This window comes from Oncorhynchus kisutch, linkage group LG13 (genome assembly GCF_002021735.2).
Source record: "Oncorhynchus kisutch isolate 150728-3 linkage group LG13, Okis_V2, whole genome shotgun sequence".
NCBI classification, from domain to species: Eukaryota; Metazoa; Chordata; class Actinopteri; order Salmoniformes; family Salmonidae; genus Oncorhynchus; species Oncorhynchus kisutch.
In genome coordinates, this window is record NC_034186.2 from 71614516 (window position 1) to 71637242 (window position 22727).

General features: G+C 42.6%; 2 protein-coding genes across 2 annotated transcripts in view; both read right to left on the reverse strand.

Moving 5' to 3' along the window:
• The window catches only part of LOC109878885 (hemicentin-1), a 63825-nt gene that overhangs the window by 37533 nt on the left and 3565 nt on the right, over positions 1–22727 (reverse strand). The window lies entirely within an intron of this gene.
• Positions 11505–22631, reverse strand: LOC116353130 (hemicentin-2). The gene is made up of 12 exons (XM_031787149.1): positions 22439–22631; positions 20348–20980; positions 19847–20098; positions 19466–19741; positions 18965–19216; positions 18584–18859; positions 18086–18337; positions 17648–17923; positions 16933–17184; positions 14871–15149; positions 14390–14647; positions 11505–12314 (listed from the first exon to the last, which is right to left on the reverse strand). Exons 2-12 carry the CDS (start codon positions 20610–20612, stop codon positions 12235–12237), a joined length of 2718 nt encoding a protein of 905 aa, XP_031643009.1. The 5' UTR covers positions 20613–20980; positions 22439–22631; the 3' UTR covers positions 11505–12234.

Here is a 22727-nt window from a genome sequence, read left to right on the forward strand (position 1 = left end):
TAAAAAAGAAGATCATTCTTTACGTGGCTAAAAGAAAAGGATAAGCCAGCCGGCAAGATGGCGACCGGCAAGTTCAGCATGTTTTAAATGTTACTGGAAATAATTGCATCTGCTATTTAGATGAAAGAATAGTACATTGTCAGCAACTTCTCAGTCATGCAAACACTTTTGATGGCATCCAGCTCTTCGGATTTGGAAGGAATGCTATATACCAAACTTTCATATCACCTTGGCACAAACCAAAACGATCATCGAAATCCAGTCTGAAATCGCAAATTAATGGTGGAGATCTTATAATAACTCTATGCCTTCTCTTGTCTGGTGATATCCATCAATACCCTGGACCTCACTTTATCACGAACCCCATCAAACGGCCTATGTACCCATCCTCCTCTTGCGAACGGTGGGTAAAGAGTAACAGCAAAGCTTTGGACTGTTTGGAGTGTGTACAGTGGATTCATCTAAAATGCAGCAACTCTAGCTTTGGACATGGGGTCAATGAAGCTTACCGTTGCTGTTGGTGTGCTCTACTCACGGGGTGTGTGAGCACTGAAGGTGGAGTGGGACCAGAGGACTTACAGAGGGTGGAGAGTGCACCGGAGGAGGGGGGGTCCACAGCGGAGTGGAAGCAACCAGAGGTGAGTGACGGGGTACATGGTGGTGAGGACGATCGAGTGGCACCTGGGGAGAGGTGCTCCATGGCGACAGAGAGGCCACCGGAGGCAAGGCAGTGGGAAGATGGCAGCACATTGGGATGCGAGTTACAGGAGTATCGGGAATTCAATGAGGCCTTTGGGAAGAAGGGCTTACATTTTGTGCACTTAAACGTCCGAAGCCTACTACCGAAGATCAATGACATACGCCTGCTGGTTTGCAAATCAGAGGTGGGTGCCTTATGTTTTACTGAGACATGGTTGGATTAATCTGTTTGTGACTCAGAAATTGAGATAGGTAATTACTCTGTTGTCAGGAAAGTGGGGGATTATGTGCGTTTGTAAGATCAGACATTGCTTTTAACGTCAGATCAGATTTAAACGCTGATCTGGAGATTGTCTGGCTGGATATCTGCCTTCCCAAAACCAAGACGATTTTGTTGTGGGTGTGTTATAGGCTGCCCAAGCAGAATGCATTCTATGAAGGTCTTGAAATTGTGTTGTCAAACTGTAATGATTCGCTGTTGAAGGAAATCATTTTGTTAGGGGATTTCAATACTGATGTCAGCAAAAAGAATATCCCAACCCACAATGTATTCATGCACTTTTGTAGATCACTTGCTCTGACCCAAATTAAAAAAGATCCCAGCAGGATATGTGAAACAGTGCAAAGTACAATTGACTTAATATTGGTGTCTGATAAATCTAAAATATCGCGGAGTGGAGTAATAGTCTATGGAATCAGTGATAACTTTATTACATTTTGCACAAGTAGGATTTTTTAAAATATATTTAAATGTCACAAAACCGATCAAATCAGAGGAATCAAAAAATACCTTTAAATATAAAAAAAGCCTTTAAATGTAGATTCCTTGATGTGGTGAATATAATGGCTCCCATTAGACGGGTCAGGGTAAAGCAGAGATCTAGCTCTTGGTTTAGTCATGAGATTCTAGAATCTATCCAAGCAAGGAATAAGGCCTGTAAGACATTTAAAAACTCTCAAGAGCAGCATGATTCTGTCCTATATAAAACGTCACAGAAATGAAGCACAGAGCAGGATGGATGTAGCTAAGAGGGGTTACTTTGCTGAGAAAATAATTGAAAACAAAAATGACCCTAAAAAGCTTTGGAAATCTTTAAGGAACTAGGCTGTAGTAGTACTACCAAAAACAAACTAAACAGTATTGGACTGAACATCAAAGGGGAGATGGTATATGAAAAAGCAGAGGTTGCCAATGAATTCTACTCTGTTTTTACTTCTGTTGCCAGCAAGCTGGTTAGCAAGCGTCCCACCAGTTCTGGTTTGTATGGAAGCAACCAAGTCGAGAAGTATTATGTAGAGTTAGGGGTTCAGCCAAACTCTTTTTCTTTTGCAAAGGTAGCAACAGCCAAAATAGTCAGTACGCTGGCAGAGCTTAAACGCTCCAAAGCCACAGGCCTCGATAATATTCCTGCAAGGTTTCTTATAGATTTGGCTGAGCAAATTGGCCCTTGTATTACTCATATTGTTGACCTCTTGAAGCTAGGAGGCACTATTTTTATTTTTGGAAAAATAACGTTCCCAAAGTAAACGGCCTATTTCTCAGGACCAGATGCTAGAATATGCATATAATTGACAGATTATGATAGAAAACACTCTAAAGTTTCCAAAACTGTAAAAATATTGTCTGTGAGTATAACAGAATGGATATTGCAGGCGGAAGCCTGAGAAAAACTCTTATTTTGAAAGCTCTGTGTTCCTATGCATCCCTATTGACCATTGAAAGGGATATCAACCAGATTTATATTTCTATGGCTTCCCTAAGGTGTTTACAGCCTTCAGACATAGTTTCAGGCCTTTATTATGAAGAATGAGCGTGAACGACCACATTACGTAAGTGGTCAGGTGGGGGCTCTCAGAGTGATTTTTGCACAGAAGAGAGAGGCGGCCATTGTTCCTCCCGGTCCTAGTGAAAAGCCAACTGTCCCGGTTGATATATTATCGAATAGATATTTGAAAAACACCTTGAGGGTTGATTATAAAAAACGTTTGACATGTTTCTGTCGACATTATGGATATAATTTGGAATTTTTTCTGCGTTGTCATGACCGCTATTTCCGGTGGATTCCTGGGCATAACACACCAAACTAACGGAGGTATTTGGATATAAAAAATATCTTTATGGAACAAAAGGAACATTTGCTGTCTAACTGGGAGTCTTGTGAGTGAAAACATCTGAAGATCATCAAAGGTAAACGGTTCATTTGATTGCTTTTCTGATTTTCATGACCAAGCTTCCTGATGCTAAGTGTACATAATGCTATGCTAGGCTATCGATAAACTTACACAAACGCTTGTATTGCTTTTGCTGTAAAGCATAATTTCAAAATCTGAGACAACAGGGTGATTAACAAAAGGCTAAGCTGTGTTTCGCTATATTTCACTTGTGATTTCATGAATATGAATATTTTCTAGTAATATTTTTTGACTGTTGTGCTATGCTATTCAGCGTTGCTGATGACAAATATACCGGATCCGGGATGGGTAGTTCTAAAAGTACCTCAATGGACCGTAAAGGAAATCACTCTACCAACTATCATCACCGTGCCCTTAAGGAAATCACAAATATTATTGACAAATTAGAAATAGTCAATATATTTGGAGACTAAAAACCCCCGACCTAGTGAGATATACATGGAGGAGACTTAATCAAGCTAGTCGTCTTGACTACTTTCTTGTCTCTTTCTCTCTTGCACCAAAGGTTAAAAAAAAATTATAGGACACAGAATGTGATCGAATCATCATCTAATTGGCCTTCACATAACGCTCATAGAATTTCCACGTGGATGGGGATATTGGAAATGTAATCAAAGTTGACTGGAGGACAATTTTTTTTAAATTAAGAAAATAATGTATTACTTAGAATTCCTGCGAGGTTATAGTCTCCCACCATAATGATTTGATCATTTGTTGCCTGTAAATTCAATAAATTGGTATAAATATTTTTGAAGAAGCATGGATCATCCTGATTTGGACCATATAGAATTAATGAGCCAAATCTCTTTTTCATCCACTTTCATATTCAAAAATATATTCTTGACTATTTGCACATTCAGATCGAAATTCACACCTTTTGAGTTCCTTTGTCCATGACAGAAAATTATTTCACCAACCCATTCCTTTTTCCATGCAATTTCATCTAAGGATGAAGAGTGAGTATATGTTATATTTTAGTTTTAGTTTAGTTTAGTTTATTAATTCGACCATTTAAAAAAACAAGCATGCATAAAACATAAAAGCCATACATGCACATGAATAAAATCATTGAGGATAACACACAATAAAGTCTGGGACTTATTTCCATTGTGGTCCTCTTGAGACAAGATGGCTAGACAAGATGGAACACAGTATGGCAGTGAAATAATAAAACAACAACAGAGAAGAAGAACATCTATCTCATCATTCCAGTTACATCATAGGGATTATTCATATGGGCACAGAGAACATCAAACATATTTTTACTTTATGTTTAAAGCTGCCCAGAGAGGACCTTGTTTTTATAGGCAGAGGCAACTCATTCCATTCTGAGGCTCTGTTATACAAGAAAGTACCTTTCCCAGCATTACTCCTGAACCTGTATAAGCACACATCAGCAACACCTGATCTGGTGCTGTGATTGTGTGCATCCCTAACACGAGGAAAGTAATCACTTAGATATCTGGGCGCAGGACCATGAATACTCCTGTACACCAAACCTAGTCTAATCTCGGACACCCTAGCCTCAACAGGCAGCCAGTTTTGTTCCTGAAAGCAGCTCCTGCCTATGTGAGTACGTGGACTCACCTTCAATACAACCCTTATCAACTTATTCTGGGCTATCTGGAGCTTCCCCTTCATAAGTTTAGATAAGCCCCCAAACCAGGAAGTACTAGCATAGTCAAAATGAAATTGAATGAGGGCAGTAGCTAGCACTTTCATGGAGTCCTTATCAAGCAGCTTGGACTTTCTAGCTAAAAACTTAGTCCTGGCATTAACCTTCCCTAGCACCTTATTGGCCATGCTCACACCTCCCAAGCTTCCATCAAGGATACATCCCAAGTAGCTAACAGAGGTTTTAGTAGTCAGCACCTCACCCCCTAACTCTACTCTGATTTCAGACAACCTGCACAATTTAGGTCTGGATCCCAAAATAATTGCTTCAGTTTTCCCTAAGTGCAGAGATAGCTTATTATCTCCAAGCCATTTGCTAATGTTAGTAAGCTCTGTGCCAAGTATGCTCTCCAACATAGTTTAACTTTTGTGAGACACCAGAAGTGTAGAGTCATCCGCATAAAGAAAAAGACGGCAAGAACAAGCATCTTTCATATCATTAACATACAATAAAAACAGCAGAGGCCCAAGCACGCTCCCCTGCGGAACGCCACATCTCATTGGTTTTGCCTGAGACAGTGAACCATTAACCTCTACTACTTGCTCCCTTCCTGATAAATAGGACTTTACCCAGCCGAGAGAGATACTGCTTAACCCCAGTGCCTCCAGTTTGGAGATTAGGAGACAGTGGTTAACTGTATCAAAGGCCTTCTGTAGGTCAAGCAGTACCATTCCACACAGATTTACCTCATCAATCTCTTTCCTGATGAAGTCAGTCAAGTAAAGTAGACATGAATCAGTTGAGTATGTTTTTCTAAAACCCGACTGAAAATCATACATTAGACCCTGCCTGTCATACATTTGCTCATGTACAATTCTCTCCAGGATCTTTGATGTTACACAGAGGATAGATACAGGCCTATAATTCCCAGGGTCAGACTTTATCCCCTTCTTATACAGAGGTATAACTTTAGCTTGTTTCATGTCCCTGGGAAAGGTGCCTTGTTCAAGAGAGAGATTAATGCAACTGCTGTGCCAGATTTCCAATTATTTTAACGGAAAAAGCATAATCTGAGTATGGCACTCAGAGCCCAAACCAGCCAAAAGAAATATTGCCATGTTGCGCAGTCAACATTAGTCATAAATAGCATTATAAATATTCACTTACCTTTGATGATCTTCTTTCTCCTCCCCTTTTTTACCCATTTTCTCCCCAATTTCATGGTATCCAATTGTTTAGTAGCTACTATCTTGTCTCATCGCTACAACTCCCATACGGGCTCAGGAGAGACGAAGGTTGAAGGTCATGCGTCCTCCAATACACAACCCAACCAAGCCGCACTGCTTCTTAACACAGTGCGCATCCAACCCGGAAGCCAGCCGCACAAATGTGTCGGAGGAAACACCTTGGTTGGCGCACGCTGCACCTGGCCCGCCACAGGAGTCGCTGGTGCGCGATGAGACAAGGATATCCCTACCCGACGCTAGGCCAATGGTGCGTCGCCACACGGACCTCCCGGTCGAGGCCCGTTACAACAGAGCCTGGGCACGAACCCAGAGTCTCTGGTGGCACAGCTGGCGCTGCAGTATAGCGCCCTTAACCACTGCGCCACCTGGGAGGCTGCCTTTGATGATCTTCATCAGAATGCACTCCCAGGAATCGCAGTTCCACAATAAATGTTTGTTTTGTTCGATATGTCCATTTATGTCCAAAAAGCTTCTTTTGTTCAGGCGTTTGGTAAACAAATCCAAAAGCCCGTTCAGGTCCAGTCGGACGAAAAGTTCAAATAAGTTATATTACAGGATGAAGAAATTTGTCAAACTAAGTATAGAATCAATCTTTAGGAAGTTTTTATCATAAATGTTCAATAATTCCATTGTTTGTATGTGAATTTGATTGTTTCTTTCTGATATTTTGAGCGTTTCATGATGTGTTGCAGACAGACAGCCATCTCATTGTAGTTGCATACAGACATTCATCATACAGACATATCCATCATACAGAAATATCCATCATACAGACATATTTATCATACAGACATATCCATCATAAAGAAACATCAATCATGCAGAATAATCCATCATACATACAGTGCATTCGGAAAATATTCAGAGCCCTTGACTTTTTCCACATTTTGTCATTCTAAAATGTAGTAAGTAGTCTTTTCCCCTCATCAATCACAATGACAAAGCGAAAACAGGTTTTTAGACATTTTTGCAAATAAAATACAAATTAAAAACAGATACCTTAGTTACATAAGTATTCAGTCCCATTGCTATGAGACTCAAAATTGAGCTCAGGTGCAATAATAGTGCCGGAGGGGATGGCTTCCATTTTACGGGCTCCTAACCAACTGTGCTATTTTGTTTGGTTTTTTTGCATTGTTTGTAACTCATTTTGTACATAATGTTGCTGCTACCGTCTCTTATGACCGAAAAGAGCTTCTGGACATCAGAACAGCGATTTCTCACCTCAAACTGGACAAAGATTTTTTCTTTAATGACACAAAGGATATACTGCTTGGTCATCAGCATGAAGAAAAGAAGGAGGGAAAGGGGGAGGAAGGCGGAGTGCCTTGTAAAGATTTGCCAACGAGTTGGTAAACCACCATGTCCCTCCATATTATTGGCCAATGTGCAATCATTGGAAAACAAAGACCATCCTACCAATGGGACATACAAACTGTAATATCTTATGTTTCATTGAGACATGGCTGAACGACGATAATATAGAGCTGGCAGACTTCTTAGTTCATCACTAGGACAGGGCAGCTACGTCTGGTAAGACGAGGTGCGGGGGTGTGTGTCTATTTCTCAATAACTGCTGGTTTGCAATGTCTAATATTAAAGAAGTCTCGAGGTATTGCTCTCCTGAGGTAGAATTCCTCATGATAAGCTGTAGACCACACTATCTCCCAAGAGAGTTCTCATCTACATTATTTGTAGCCGTCTATTTTCCCCCACAAACCGATGCTGTCACTAAGACCGCACTCAGCGAGCTGTATAAGGCCATAAGCAAACAAGAAAATGCTCATCCAGAAGCGGCGCTCCTAGTGGCCGGGGACTTGAGTGCAGGCAAACTTGAATTCATTTGCCTCATTTCTACCAGCATGTCACATGCAACCAGAGGAAAAATAATTATATCCTCCTGATTCCTGTTATGGGATAGGGGGCAGTATATTCACAATTGGATGAATAGCGTGCCCAGAGTGAACTGCCTCCTACTCTGTCCCAGATGCCAATATATGCATATTATTATTAGTATTGGATAGAAAACACTCTGAAGTTTCTAAAACTGTTTGAATGATGTCTGTGACTATAAGAAAACTCATATGGCAGGTCGAAAACCTGAGAAAAATCCAACCAGGAAGTGGGACATTGTTTTTCAAAGCTTGGCCTACCAATACACATTGAGATATGGATAAAGTTGCACTTCCTACGGCTTCCGCAAGATGTCAACCGTCTTTAAAAACTTGAATGAGGATTCTACTATAAAGGAGGGGCTCATGAGACCTCTTTGAGTCAGTGGTCTGGCAGAGGGCCTTGGTCTCATGACGCGCACTCCCGACAGAGTTACCTCTCGTTCCAGTGCTTTTCTGAAGACAAAGGAATTCTCCGGTTGGAACATTATTGATGTTTTATATTAAAAACATCCTAAAGATTGATTCCATACATCGTTTGACATGTTTCTAAAGAAATGTAACGGAACTTTTTGAGTTTTTGTCTGGATGAAGTGCCTGCGCCTCATGAAGATGGATTACTGGGCTGAACACGCTAACAACAAGTGGCTATTTGGACATAAATGATGGAACTTTATGGAACAAATGAGTCATTTATTGTCGAACTGGGATTCCTGGGAGTGCCTTCTGATGAAGATCATCAAAGGTAAGTGAATATTTATGGTGTTGTTTATAACTTTGTTGATTCCAAAATTGTGGATATTCCTCTGGCTGTTTTGGGTTCTGAGCGCCGTTCTCAGATTATGCTTTTTCGCTATTTTTTTAAAAAATCGGACACAGCGGTTGCATTAAGGAGAAGTCTATCTTTAATTCTGTGAATAACTCTTGTATCTTTTATCAATGTTTATTATGAGTATTTCTGCAAAATCACCCGATGTTTTGGAATCAAAACATTACTCCACGTAAGGCGCCAAAGTAAACTGAGATTTTAAGATATAAATATGCACATTATCGAACAAAACATACATGTATTGTGTAACATGATGTCATATGAGTGTCATCTGATGAAGATCATCAAAGGTTAGTGGTTGATTTATCTATATTTCGGCTTTTTGTGAGTCCTATCTTTAGCTGGAAAAATGGCTGTGTGTTTTTTCGACTTGGCTATGACCTAACATAATCATATGTTGTGCTTTAGCTGTAAAGCTAAAGATGTTTTTCTTTCATTTGCTGTATTGGACTTGTTAATGTGTGAAAGTTAAATATTTCAAAAAAATACCTTTGAATTTCACGCTCTGCCTTTTCAGCGGAATGTTGTCGAGGGGTTCCACTAGTGAAACATTTTAACCCAAGTTAAGCAATTTAAAGGCAATTCTACCAAGTACTAATTGAGTGTATGTAAACATCTGACGCACTAGGAATGTGATGAAAGAAATAAAAGCTGAAAAAAAAAATCTCTCTACTGTTATTCTGACATTTCACATTCTTAAAATAAAGTGGTGATCCTCATTGAGCTAAGACAGGGAATTTTTACTTGGATTAAATGTCGGAAATTGTGAAAAACGGAGTATAAATGTATTTGGCTAAGGTGTATGTAAACTTCTGACTTCAACTGTATATTTTTTTTTACTTTAGTTTATTTTGGAAATATTATGTTCTCGCTATTTCTCGAAATATATTGTTGGTTAAGGACTTGTAAGTATGCATTTCACGGTAAGGTCTACACCTGTTGCATTCGGCATGTGACAAATTACATTTGATTTGATCCTGTTTCCATTGATCATTGTTGAGATGTTTCTAAAACAGGATTGGTGTCCACCTATGGTAAATTCAATTGATTGGACATGATTTGGAAAGGCACACACCAGTCCATATAACGTCCCACAGTTGACAGCGCATATCAGAGCAAAAACCATGAGGTTGAAGGAATTGTCCGTAGAGCTCCGAGAGAGCTGTATTGTGTAACATGATGTCATATGAGTGTCATCTGATGAAGATCATCAAAGGTTAGTGATTCATTTGATCTATATTTCTACTTTTTGTGACTCCTCTCTTTCGCTGGAAAATGGCTGTGTGTTTTTGTGACTTGACTATGACCTAACATAATCCTATGTGGTGCTTTTGCTGTAAATTATTTTTGAAATCGGACACCATGGGTAGATTAACAAGATGTTTATCTTTCATTTGCTGTATTGGACTTGTTAATGTGTGAAAGTTACATGTTTATAAAAAATATTTTTGAATTTCGCCCGTTGCCTTTTCAGCGGAATGTTGAGGTGGGGTTCCGCTAGCGGCAGAAACTGAATGGTACTCAGGCTAATACAGCAGTTTATTTTGTGTCACTCAGGGAGGAGGAGAGAGGGTTTGAGTGGAGGCTGCCTCTGTCAGAAGTCTGCCAAATCCTACCGCAAGCCCAGGAAGGACTGTGAGTAGTCCTGTGTTTTTGTAACACTAACAGCAGTACATTGAAGAGTTTCTACAATACTTGTTACCATGGACTCTCCCAAAGTCACCAATCTGTGTATCTCTGTTAAGGGAATTTGAATCAATGATGACTAATTATGTATACATTTCAATCAGGACTGACTAATCAGAATACTATTATGTTACTGTATATGTATGAATTTTCTTTCTTAATCCTAGTACTGAATATAATGTGTGTAAATATAATCAGAAATTAGAACAATGACTGTCTGTTCCTTGGTAGAAATGAATGAACTATATCTTCAGACTGGCTAGAATGCTTATCTACACAAGAAGACCTTGGCTCGGCCATAAATTATATTAAATTGGTAGGGAGACGATGTGGGAAGGCTTGAGATACTGCCTTTGAACCAGGGTGGGAGAAGAGACGGGACAGTTCGAAAACGAATGACGTCATTTTCAGTTTATAACCTGTGGTAAACTGTATCGTGTTCAGTACTCTCGTGAATAAACTCTGCTGTTTGACTTTAAGACTGGGCTCTGTCCATTATTATAAAATAAGGGTCTTACATATCCTTATGAATTGACAGAGTGTTTCATTTTAATTGGGTATTAAAACATAGAGCAATTTAATTCCTGTAACAATCTCTCTCTCATCCCCTCCGACCTATACGCAATCCAGTTGTGGCAATGTGCCTAAGGAAAGGATTCCAGAATCATTGGAAATGCCAGAAGATCAAGGAAATGGTAGAGAGGTCAAAGGGTGATCAAGGCAAAAACTTAATGAATATCCCAATTTAAAGAGTTGACCTTTAATAACTACTTTATAAACCTTGTAACCATGTTTCGTAATCTCATGTTGCTCTCTCAAGAACTATGACTCGTTTTCTGTAATAAAAATGTATTATATAATTATACTCCTTTGTAAAAAAAAAAATATTTCAAGTTTCACTATGTGTGTGGAGTGATTTCCAATGTATTATTTGATCATTTTATCATTAGATTTCATATTTCCTTTTACTTGTATCGTGCAACTCTAAATCCCTCTGTGGCTACTTCATTAGATCCACATTATTTCTGTATTTTACCCCCTTTTCTACCCGATTTCGATCTTGTCTCACGCTGCAATTCCCCAAATGGCTCGGGAGGGTAACGTCGAGTCATGCGTCCTCCGAAACATGCGCCCCCCCCCCTCTCCTCCGGCAAAACCCTCCCCTAACCCGGTCGACGCTGGGACACTGCCCTACTGGACTCCCGATCCAGGCTGGTTGTGATACTGCCCGGGATTGAAAGCCTGCCTGTGTTGGCGCCTCTAGCGCCTGTGAAGTAGTGCCCACATTTCTTCCCAGCCATTCTGCCGATAAAGAAATCACGCAAGATTGCATCATTCAGTAGGACAGGTGTGAAAAGACAACACTTTATTTAAGACAATAATTAATGAAGAGGAAATATAAACATAAGACAACAGCACAAGCCTGCGTCTCCTCCGAGAATTTACAAGCTTATGCAAAAACAAGTCATATTTTACATAAACACCAGTTAACTGTACTATCAATTTAAATGTTTTACCTTTAAGGTATTTACAAGTTAATTAAACCTGAATGTGTACTTAAATAACAGCTTTTACATACATGATCAAACACAGAACAACACAGAAAGGGACTCAGTGAATGGACTCCAGGGCAACAGTCACAGTCACAAGGGCAGTAAATATCTAAGAACTTTTAGAAACAGAACTAGGCAGTGCTGCTGAGCAGTGGATGTTTGCCCTTTCATTTATCATGTTGAAGACCAGTTTTCAAGATTTTTGTTTTTATTTATAGAGATGATTGGCAAAAACACACTGTCGAGGTGGGTTCTATTCTAAGGGGATAGACCCCTCCCATCTGACCTCTTGTTCTCTCTCCTCACAATGTAAAAGCATTGGAAAGGAGCTGGGCATACTAAACCCAGCCCTATAGTGGCAAGATGGGGCAAGTACAATGTGATATAAAACCACTTATTTCTATCCAGTCCTTTTTCAGATCAGTGAGGGGAGTCAGTGAAGGTAGAGGGAAGGGAGTGATTGGCTCCCAGCCAGCAGACAGACATGCAGTGTGCTTACTGTGGTGGTCTCAGTGGTTGATCAGAGGCAGAGAGAGAGGGCTAGCAGGGCCGTCAGCATCAGACCAACTCTGGACAGGAATGGAGGGGCAGGCGAGTGGCCTGGGAGAGAAAGAAGAAAGGGAGAGAAGGGGAACAACGAGAATGGGAGAGGAGGGGACAAAGATAATGGGAGAGGAGGGGACAAAGATAATGGGAGAGGAGGAGGACAAAGAGAATGGGAGAGGAGGGGACAAAGATAATGGGAGAGGAGGGGACAAAGATAATGGGAGAGGAGGAGGACAAAGAGAATGGGAGAGGAGGGGACAAAGAGAATGGGAGAGGAGGGGACAAAGAGAATGGGAGAGGAGGAGGACAAAGAGAATGGGAGAGGAGGGGACAAAGAGAATGGGAGAGGAGGGGACAAAGAGAATGGGAGAGGAGGGGACAAAGAGAATGGGAGAGGAGGAGGACAAAGAGAATGGGAGAGGAGGAGGACAAAGAGAATGGGAGAGGAGGAGGACAAAGAGAATGGGAGAGGAGGAGGACAAAGAGAATGGGAGAGGAGGAGGACAAAGAGAATGGGAGAGGAGGGGACAAAGAGAATGGGAGAGGAGGAGGACAAAGACAATGGGAGAGGAGGGGACAAAGAGAATGGGAGAGGAGGAGGACAAAGACAATGGGAGAGGAGGGGACAAAGAGAATGGGAGAGGAGGAGGACAAAGAGAATGGGAGAGGAGGAGGACAAAGACAATGGGAGAGGAGGGGACAAAGAGAATGGGAGAGGAGGAGGACAAAGACAATGGGAGAGGAGGGGACAAAGAGAATGGGAGAGGAGGGGACAAAGAGAATGGGAGAGGAGGGGACAAAGAGAATGGGAGAGGAGGGGACAAAGAGAATGGGAGAGGAGGGGACAAAGAGAATGGGAGAGGAGGAGGACAAAGAGAATGGGAGAGGAGGAGGACAAAGAGAATGGGAGAGGAGGAGGACAAAGAGAATGGGAGAGGAGGAGGACAAAGAGAATGGGAGAGGAGGAGGACAAAGAGAATGGGAGAGGAGGGGACAAAGAGAATGGGAGAGGAGGAGGACAAAGAGAATGGGAGAGGAGGAGGACAAAGAGAATGGGAGAGGAGGGGACAAAGAGAATGGGAGAGGAGGAGGACAAAGAGAATGGGAGAGGAGGAGGACAAAGAGAATGGGAGAGGAGGGGACAAAGAGAATGGGAGAGGAGGAGGACAAAGAGAATGGGAGAGGAGGGGACAAAGAGAATGGGAGAGGAGGAGGACAAAGACAATGGGAGAGGAGGGGACAAAGAGAATGGGAGAGGAGGGGACAAAGAGAATGGGAGAGGAGGGGACAAAGAGAATGGGAGAGGAGGGGACAAAGAGAATGGGAGAGGAGGGGACAAAGAGAATGGGAGAGGAGGAGGACAAAGAGAATGGGAGAGGAGGAGGACAAAGACAATGGGAGAGGAGGGGACAAAGAGAATGGGAGAGGAGGAGGACAAAGAGAATGGGAGAGGAGGGGACAAAGAGAATGGGAGAGGAGGGGACAAAGAGAATGGGAGAGGAGGGGACAAAGAGAATGGGAGAGGAGGAGGACAAAGAGAATGGGAGAGGAGGAGGACAAAGAGAATGGGAGAGGAGGGGACAAAGAGAATGGGAGAGGAGGAGGACAAAGAGAATGGGAGAGGAGGGGACAAAGAGAATGGGAGAGGAGGGGACAAAGAGAATGGGAGAGGAGGAGGACAAAGAGAATGGGAGAGGAGGAGGACAAAGAGAATGGGAGAGGAGGGGACAAAGAGAATGGGAGAGGAGGAGGACAAAGAGAATGGGAGAGGAGGAGGACAAAGAGAATGGGAGAGGAGGAGGACAAAGAGAATGGGAGAGGAGGGGACAAAGAGAATGGGAGAGGAGGGGACAAAGAGAATGGGAGAGGAGGAGGACAAAGAGAATGGGAGAGGAGGGGACAAAGAGAATGAGTGAGGACGTTTTTTTAAACTGTATTTGTTTGTATTACTGTCTGTACCCCCCCTGTTCAGAAAATGTCTGTATTGCATTTCCCTGATGTATGAACATGATCCTTGCACAAACACGTACACAAACTAGAACCAAATTAACATAATAAAAACAACTTTGTGACATTTAATTACTCATTATATCCCACCTAGGTCTTACTACAACAACCCACCCACTTACCAGGGACATCCAGACTAATGGTCTTGGACATTGAGATGTTGGTCACAGGGTTCTTGGCCACACAAGTGTAGTCCCCTGCATTCTCCAAGGAGGCGATAACAGCCATCAAAGGACCAGTCCCTAGCACTGATTGGTTGTTGAATATCCACCCGTAATCGCTGGTTGGCCGGGAGTCAGCAGAGCACTTCAGCGTGACTGTGATTACTGAGCCAACCACCACTGAGACTGGGCCAGAGATGTTCACACTCAGGGGGCCATCTACAGAGAGAGAGAGAGGGAGGGAAAAGTCTAAACAGGGACATCCAACTCTTACATCAACCAATTGAGGTTGAAATTTAAAACAGTTAAGGTTAGGGTTTAGGCTAGGGACATTCTAGGTATTCCAGATAGCACTAACCATCATACCAGTGGTGGGTTTCTGACTGTTTCCACATTATATAAACGTGTATATTTTAAATATTACTAAAACACCAGAACTTACAGTTCACCCGTAGCTGGTATTTAGGGCTGGTGTGTGGACCAAAGAGATTGGTGGCAACGCACTGATAGTTTCCATCGTTAGACACCTTAACTGGACTGAAGTGCAGAGAGTTGTTAGAGATGGTTATGTCAGAGTTCAAGGTGTTGTTCAGGACCAGAGACAGGTTGTCCTTCATCCAGTAGATGGTGTCATAGCGCCCGGTGACATCACAGGTCAGGGTTAGGTTGTCAGATGATATCGGCGTTTTGTTTCGTTTCACCATCACTGACTTTATAGCCTCTGTGAGGACAGAGGAAGTGTATTGCTTTATGTACAGTATCAAGATTTGTCATTTGATCAAATGGTTAGTTACAGCGATGCAATAGTAGGATACATAAAACATATATATATATATGTGTGTGTGTGTGTGTGTGTGTGTGTGTGTGTGTGTGTGTGTGTGTGTGTGTGTGTGTGTGTGTGTGTAAACTCAGCAAAAAAATAAGCATCCCTTTTTCAGGACCCTGTCTTTCAAAGATAATTTGTAAAATCCAAATAACTTCACAGATCTTCATTGAAAGGGTTTAAACACTGTTTCCCGTGCTTGTTCAATGAACCATGAACAATTAAAGAACATGCACCCGTGGAATGGTTGTTAAGACACTAACAGCTTACAGACAGTAGGCAATTAAGGTCACAGTTGTGAAAACTTAGGACACTAAAGAGGCCTTTCTACTGACTCTGAAAACACCAAAGAAAGATGCTCATCTGCGTGAACGTGCCTTTGGCATGCTGCAAGGAGGCATGAGGACTGCAGATGTGGCCAGGGCAATACATTGCAATGTCTGTACTGTGAGACGCCTAAGACAGCGCTACAGGGAGACAGGACGGACAGCTGATCGACCTCGCAGTGACAGAGCACGTGTAACAACACCAGCACAGGATCGGTACATCCGAACATCACTTCTGCGGGACAACTGCCCGAGTTACACCAGGAAAGAACAATCCCTCCATCGGTGCTCAGACTGTCCACAATAGGCTGAGAGAGGCTGGACTGAGGGCTTGTAGGCCTGTTGTAAGGCAGATCCTCACCAGACATCACTGGCAACAACGTCGCCTATGGCCACAAACCCACCGTCGCTGGACCAGACAGGACTGGCAAAAAGTGCTCTTCACTGACGAGTAGCGGTTTTGTCTCACTATGGGTGATGTTCGGATTTTGCGTTTATCGTCGAAGGAATGAGCGTTACAACATGGCCTGTACTCTGGATCGATTTTTGGAGGTGGAGGGTCTGTCATGGTCTGGGGCGGTGTGTCACAGCATCATCGGACTGAGCTTGTTGTCATTGCAGCCAGTATCAATGCTGTGCGTTACAGGAAAGACATCCTCCTCCCTCATGTGGTACCCTTCCCGCAGGCTCATCCTGACATGACCCTCCAGCATGACAATGCCACCAGCCATACTGCTCGTTCTGTGCGTGATTTCCTGCAAGACAGGAATGTCATTGTTCTGCCATGGCCAGCGATGTGCCCGGATCTCAATCCCATTGAGCATGTCTGGGACCTGTTGGATCGGAGGGTGAGGGCTAGGGTGATTTCCCCCAGAAATGTCCTGGAACTTGCAGTTGCCTTGGTGGAAGAGTGGGGTAACATCTCACAGCAAGAACTGGCAAATCTGGTGCAGTCCATGAGGAGGAGATGCACTGCAGTACTTAATGCAGCTGTTGGCCACACCAGATAATGACTGTTACTTTTGATTTGAATAGTTGAATTATTTAGTGGACTGCAATGGACAGTAGGAATGTGTACTCCCAAGGCCTCTCCTGATGAGAAGTCCTGTGATATGCACGGAGGAGCACAGATAAATCCTGGCTGATGGATAAGTACATATTTGTGGAAGGATGGGGTGAGAGCTCAAGGTATAAGTGGACACTGCACTGTATTGAATGTATGTATTTTGCTGTACATCTTCACTGAGTAAAGATTGGAAATGTTTGGGCTCTTTTATATGATAAGTATGTTTATTGTAATTATTATCAGATTGCAAATGAACACAACAAAGCGAAGAATCTGAAGTCTGACTTACCAATGACGGTGAGCATCTTGGAAGCAGTGCTGTTTCTGCCAGTAATGTTGTTGAAGGCCACACAGGTGTATTCCCCTTGACTGGCTAAAGTCAGAGGGCCCGTCTTATACACTGAGCCAGTCGCCACATGGGAGCCATTGAAGAACCAGCTGAACTGGCTGAGAGGCTGAGAGGAGGCCAAGCAGTTTAAGGTCAAGTTGTGTCCTGTTTCTCCTAATGCTGGTCCCGTTATAACAGGCATCTCTGGTCCATCTATAATACAAAAGACAATCAGTTAGACCCAACATCTGACTGTCACTCAATAGAGGTTATTGGCCAGAAGGTCAAGGATCATCAAAATATTTTAATGATGTTAGAGGTGTGATCTAAACATTTACATTGACTTTACTACAATATTTATTCAATATTTATTCTCAAAGATTCCACCTTAAGCCGTGGGGTTAAAGTTGAACTTTATAGCACTTGTTAACTGCGCTCTTGGAAAAAAAGGTGCTATCTACAACCAAAAAAGGGTTCTTTGGCTGTCCCCACAGAATAACCCTTTGAAAAACCCCTTTTGGTTCCAGGTAGAACCGTTTTGGCTTCCATGTTGAATCCTTTCCACAGAGGGTTATACATGGAACCAAAAAGAGTTCTACCTGGAACCAAAAAGGGTTCTCCTATGGGGACAGCAGCAAAACCCTTTTGGAACCCATTTTTCTAAGAGTGTACTCACAGTTCACGATCAGTCTATAGTTTGGACTGGTCATGTTACTAAGGGGGTTAGAAGCAGAACACTGGTAGTCTCCTTTGTCAGAATGCTGGACAGAGTTGAATGTCAGTGTATTGTTGTTCATAGAGAAGTCTGTTCTGTTGTCAGCATACAGAGGCCAGCCGTTCCTCATCCACTGAATGGAGTAAACCGTTCCAGCGGTGCCACAGGTCAGAGAGAATCTCTCGTTCAGTATTGGCTGGGCTCCAATGACTTTCACCATGGTCATGGTCACAGGTGCTGTGGAAATGACATCAAATGGTTTTTCAGCACTTTATATCTCAACTTCCATCTTATTATACTGTAGGTTCAACAGCACATATACTGTCTAAAACCAAATGAACACAAACGAAGTAAAGGAAGTTTTAGTCCCTTGATTTTAAGTAGCAATTACTGACTCACCAATGATGGTGAGCATCTTGGAGACAGTGCTGTTTCTGACAGTGACATTGTTAAAGGCCACACAGGTGTACTCCCCTTGACTGGCTATGGTCAGTGGACCAGTCTTATACACTGAGCCAGTCTCCACCTGGGAGCCGTTGAAGAACCAGCTGAACTGGCTGAGAGGCTGAGAGGAGGCTGAGCAGTTGAAGGTCACGCTGTATCCTGTCATTGCTATATCCGGACTCATGATAACAGGTCTCTTTGGACCATCTGGAAAACACAAGATAATGAAGATAGAAGTATTATATTAGCAATTGGAACTGCCATTAGTGCATTGGCTTGGTTTGACCCCAGCAATACCCAACCATCCCCTTGACTTTATTACATTGGTATCAGAAGTCAGATCCAAACTTACCCCAACTACATTACTATAAATTCCATCTTGCCCTCATTATAGGTCAAATTTAGAATTTAATTTGCAGACAAGTTAGGTTTTGGGCAATAATAACTACTCACAGTTGACAATCAGTCTGTATTCTGTGCTGGTCATGTTGCTGAGGGGGTTGGAGGCAGAACACTGATAGTCTCCATTGTCAGAATGCTGGACAGAGTTGAATGTCAGTGTATTGTTGTTCATAGAGAAGTCTGTTCTGTTGTCAGCATACAGAGGCCAGCCGTTCCTCATCCACTGAATGGAGTAAACCGTTCCAGCGGTGCCACAGGTCAGAGAGAATCTCTCGTTCAGGATTGGCTGGGATCCCATTGCTTTCACCATGGCCATGGTGACTGGTTCTGGAAAGAAAACGTCAGAGTATCACAAGATATTGACTTCAACCACTGCATGTTGAATGGCTTATATCCACAAGTTAAACAGTTTAATTGTCTCTTCCGTCTTACCAACAACAATGAGCATCTTGGAGACAGTGCTGTTTCTGCCAGTGATGTTGTTGAAGGCCACACAGGTGTATTCCCCATGATTGGCTAAGGTCAGTGGGCCAGTCTCATACACTGAGCCAGCCACCATCTGGGAGCCATTGAAGAACCAGCTGAACTGGCTGGGAGGCTGAGAGGAGGCTGAGCAGTTGAAGGTCACGCTGTGTCCTGTCATTGCTATATCCGGACTAGTTACAGCAGGTCTCTCTGGACCATCTGGGAAACACAAGGTAATAAAGATATTGAATGAGATTAGCTATTGGAACTGCCAATAGTGCAGTTGCCTTGGTCTGACCCCAGCAATACCCAACCATCCACTTGGCTTTATTACATTGGTGTCAGAAGTGGGATCAAAACTTACCCCAACCCCATTTTGATAAATTCCATCTTGCCCTCATTATAGGTTAAAATTATAATTAAATTGGCAGATATCAAGTTTGGTTTGGGGCCATGATAACCACTCACAGTTGACGATCAGTCTGTAGTTTCGGCTGGTCATGTTGCTGAGTGGGTTGTAGGCAAAACACTTATAGTCTCCGTTGTCAGAATGCTGGACAGAGTTGATTGTCAGTGTATTGTTGTTCATAATGAAGTCTGTTCTGTTGTCAGCATACAGAGGCCAGCCGTTCCTCATCCAATGAATGGAGTAAATGGTCCCAGTGGTCTCACAGGTCAGAGAGAATGTCTGGTTCAGAATTGGCTGGGATCCCATTGCTTTCACCATGGCCATGGTGACTGGTTCTGGAAAGAAAACGTCAGAGTATCACAAGATATTGACTTCAATCACTGCATGTTGAATGGCTTATATCCACAAGTTGAACAGTTTAATTGTCTCTTCCGTCTTACCAACAACAATGAGCATCTTGGAGACAGTGCTGTTTCTGCCAGTAATGTTGTTGAAGGCCACACAGGTGTATTCCCCATGATTGGCTAAGGTCAGTGGGCCAGTCTCATACACTGAGCCAGCCACCATCTGGGAGCCATTGAAGAACCAGCTGAACTGGCTGGGAGGCTGAGAGGAGGCTGAGCAGTTGAAGGTCACGCTGTGTCCTGTCATTGCTATATCTGGACTAGTTACAGCAGGTCTCTCTGGACCATCTGGGAAACACAAGGTAATAAAGATATTGAATGAGATTAGCTATTGGAACTGCCAATAGTGCAGTTGCCTTGGTCTGACCCCAGCAATACCCAACCATCCACTTGGCTTTATTACATTGGTGTCAGAAGTGGGATCAAAACTTACCCCAACTCCATTTTGATAAATTCCATCTTGCCCTCATTATAGGTTAAAATTATAATTAAATTGGCAGATATCAAGTTTGGTTTGGGGCCATGATAACCACTCACAGTTGACGATCAGTCTGTAGTTTCGGCTGGTCATGTTGCTGAGTGGGTTGGAGGCAAAACACTTATAGTCTCCGTTGTCAGAATGCTGGACAGAGTTGATTGTCAGTGTATTGTTGTTCATAGAGAAGTCTGTTCTGTTGTCAGCATACAGAGGCCAGCCGTTCCTCATCCAATGAATGGAGTAAATGGTTCCAGTGGTCTCACAGGTCAGAGAGAATGTCTGGTTCAGAATTGGCTGGGATCCCATTGCTTTCACCATGGCCATGGTGACTGGTTCTGGAAAGAAAACGTCAGAGTATCACAAGATATTGACTTCAATCACTGCATGTTGAATGGCTTATATCCACAAGTTAAACAGTTTAATTGTCTCTTCCGTCTTACCAACAACAATGAGCATCTTGGAGACAGTGCTGTTTCTGCCAGTGATGTTGTTGAAGGCCACACAGGTGTATTCCCCATGATTGGCTAAGGTCAGTGGGCCAGTCTCATACACTGAGCCAGCCACCATCTGGGAGCCATTGAAGAACCAGCTGAACTGGCTGGGAGGCTGAGAGGAGGCTGAGCAATTGAAGGTCACGCTGTGTCCTGTCATTGTTATATCCGGACTAGTTACAGCAGGTCTCTCTGGTCCAACTATTAATAAACACAAGACAGTATGGTTAATTTTATGGTTTTACTATTTTGACAAAGTTTAGTAAATAAGTAGTCTTCCACAATCCTTGGCTTGTGCAAGTCGGAACAGCTCTTAGGAGCAGGAGCTCATAGGAGCAGGAGCTCATAGGAGCAGAGCCTATCTCCTATTTCTGTAGCGTGTTGCAGCTTGGTGTGTAAGTACATCCCCTGGACAGAACACTAGTCTATCACAGGCCCTTACGCCCCAATCTATCTCCTTAATGCTGAGCGCCAAGTAAAGACACATTGGGTCACATTTTTACAGTCGCTGGTATGACTCATCCAGGGATCAAGCTCCCAGGGGTGGAAAAGGTACCCAATTGTCATACTTGAGTTAAAGTAAAGATACCTTCATAAAAAAAGACTCAAGTAAAAGTGAAAGTCACCCAGTAAAAAACTACTTGAGTAAAAGTCTAAAAGTATTTGGTTTTAAATCTACTTAAGTATCAAAGTAAATGTCATTCCTAAAATATACGTAAGTAACAAAAGTAAAGTTAAAGTATAAATCATTTCATTTTCCTTATATTAAACAAATTTGACTGCATCATATGCTTGTTTTTAAAATTTACGGATAGCCAGGGAAACACTCAAGCATCTATGTTTAGTGAGGGATGGGATGACCAGGCATCTGTGTTTAGTGAGTCTAATCAGAGACAGTAGGGATGACCAGGCATCTGTGTTTAGTGAGTCAATCAGAGACAGTAGGGATGACCAGGCATCTGTGTTTAGTGAGTCAATCAGAGACAGTAGGGATGACCAGGCATCTGTGTTTAGTGAGTCAATCAGAGACAGTAGGGATGACCAGGCATCTGCGTTTAGTGAGTCTAATCAGAGACAGTAGGGATGACCAGGCATCTGTGTTTAGTGAGTCTAATCAGAGACAGTAGGGATGACCAGGCATCTGTGTTTAGTGAGTCTAATCAGAGACAGTAGGGATGACCAGGCATCTGTGTTTAGTGAGTCTGTCTAATCAGAGGCAGTAGGGATGACCAGGCATCTGTGTTTAGTGAGTCTAATCAGAGACAGTAGGGATGACCAGGCATCTGTGTTTAGTGAGTCTGCCTAATCAGAGGCAGTAGGGATGACCAGGCATGTTCTCTTGATAATTGGACAATTTTTCTGTCCTGCTAAGCATTCAGAATGTAACAAGTACTCTTGGGGTCAGGGAAAATGTAAGGAGTAAAAAGTACATCATTTTATTTAGGAATGTGGTGGAGTAAAGGTTGTCCAAAATATAAATAGTTAAGTAAAGTACAGATACTCCAAAAAACTACTTAAGTAGTACTTTAAAGTATTTTACTTAAGGACTTTACACCACTTCAAGCTCCCAACCTTCTAATCTCAGGGCGGACACTCATAACTACAAGGTCACTGAATTGGTTTTATCAGACACAGATTACCAGCTCTTGTAATACTCACAGTTTACCACAAGCTTGTATGTCATGCTGGTCAGGTTGCTGACAGCATTAAAGGCCTCACAGAGATATTCTCCATTGTCAGAAAATTGGATTGGATTGATAACCATTGTCTTGTTGCCCGTAGAGAAGAATGTTCTGTTGTTTAGGGAGATGAGCTGGCCGTTCATCAACCAGTGAATGTAGTCTACAGGTCCAGTCACCTCACACCGCAGAGTGAACGACTGATCCAGTATCGGTGGCTTCCCATCCCGGTTCAACGAAACCGCTGATATTGGCTCTATGGTCAAAAG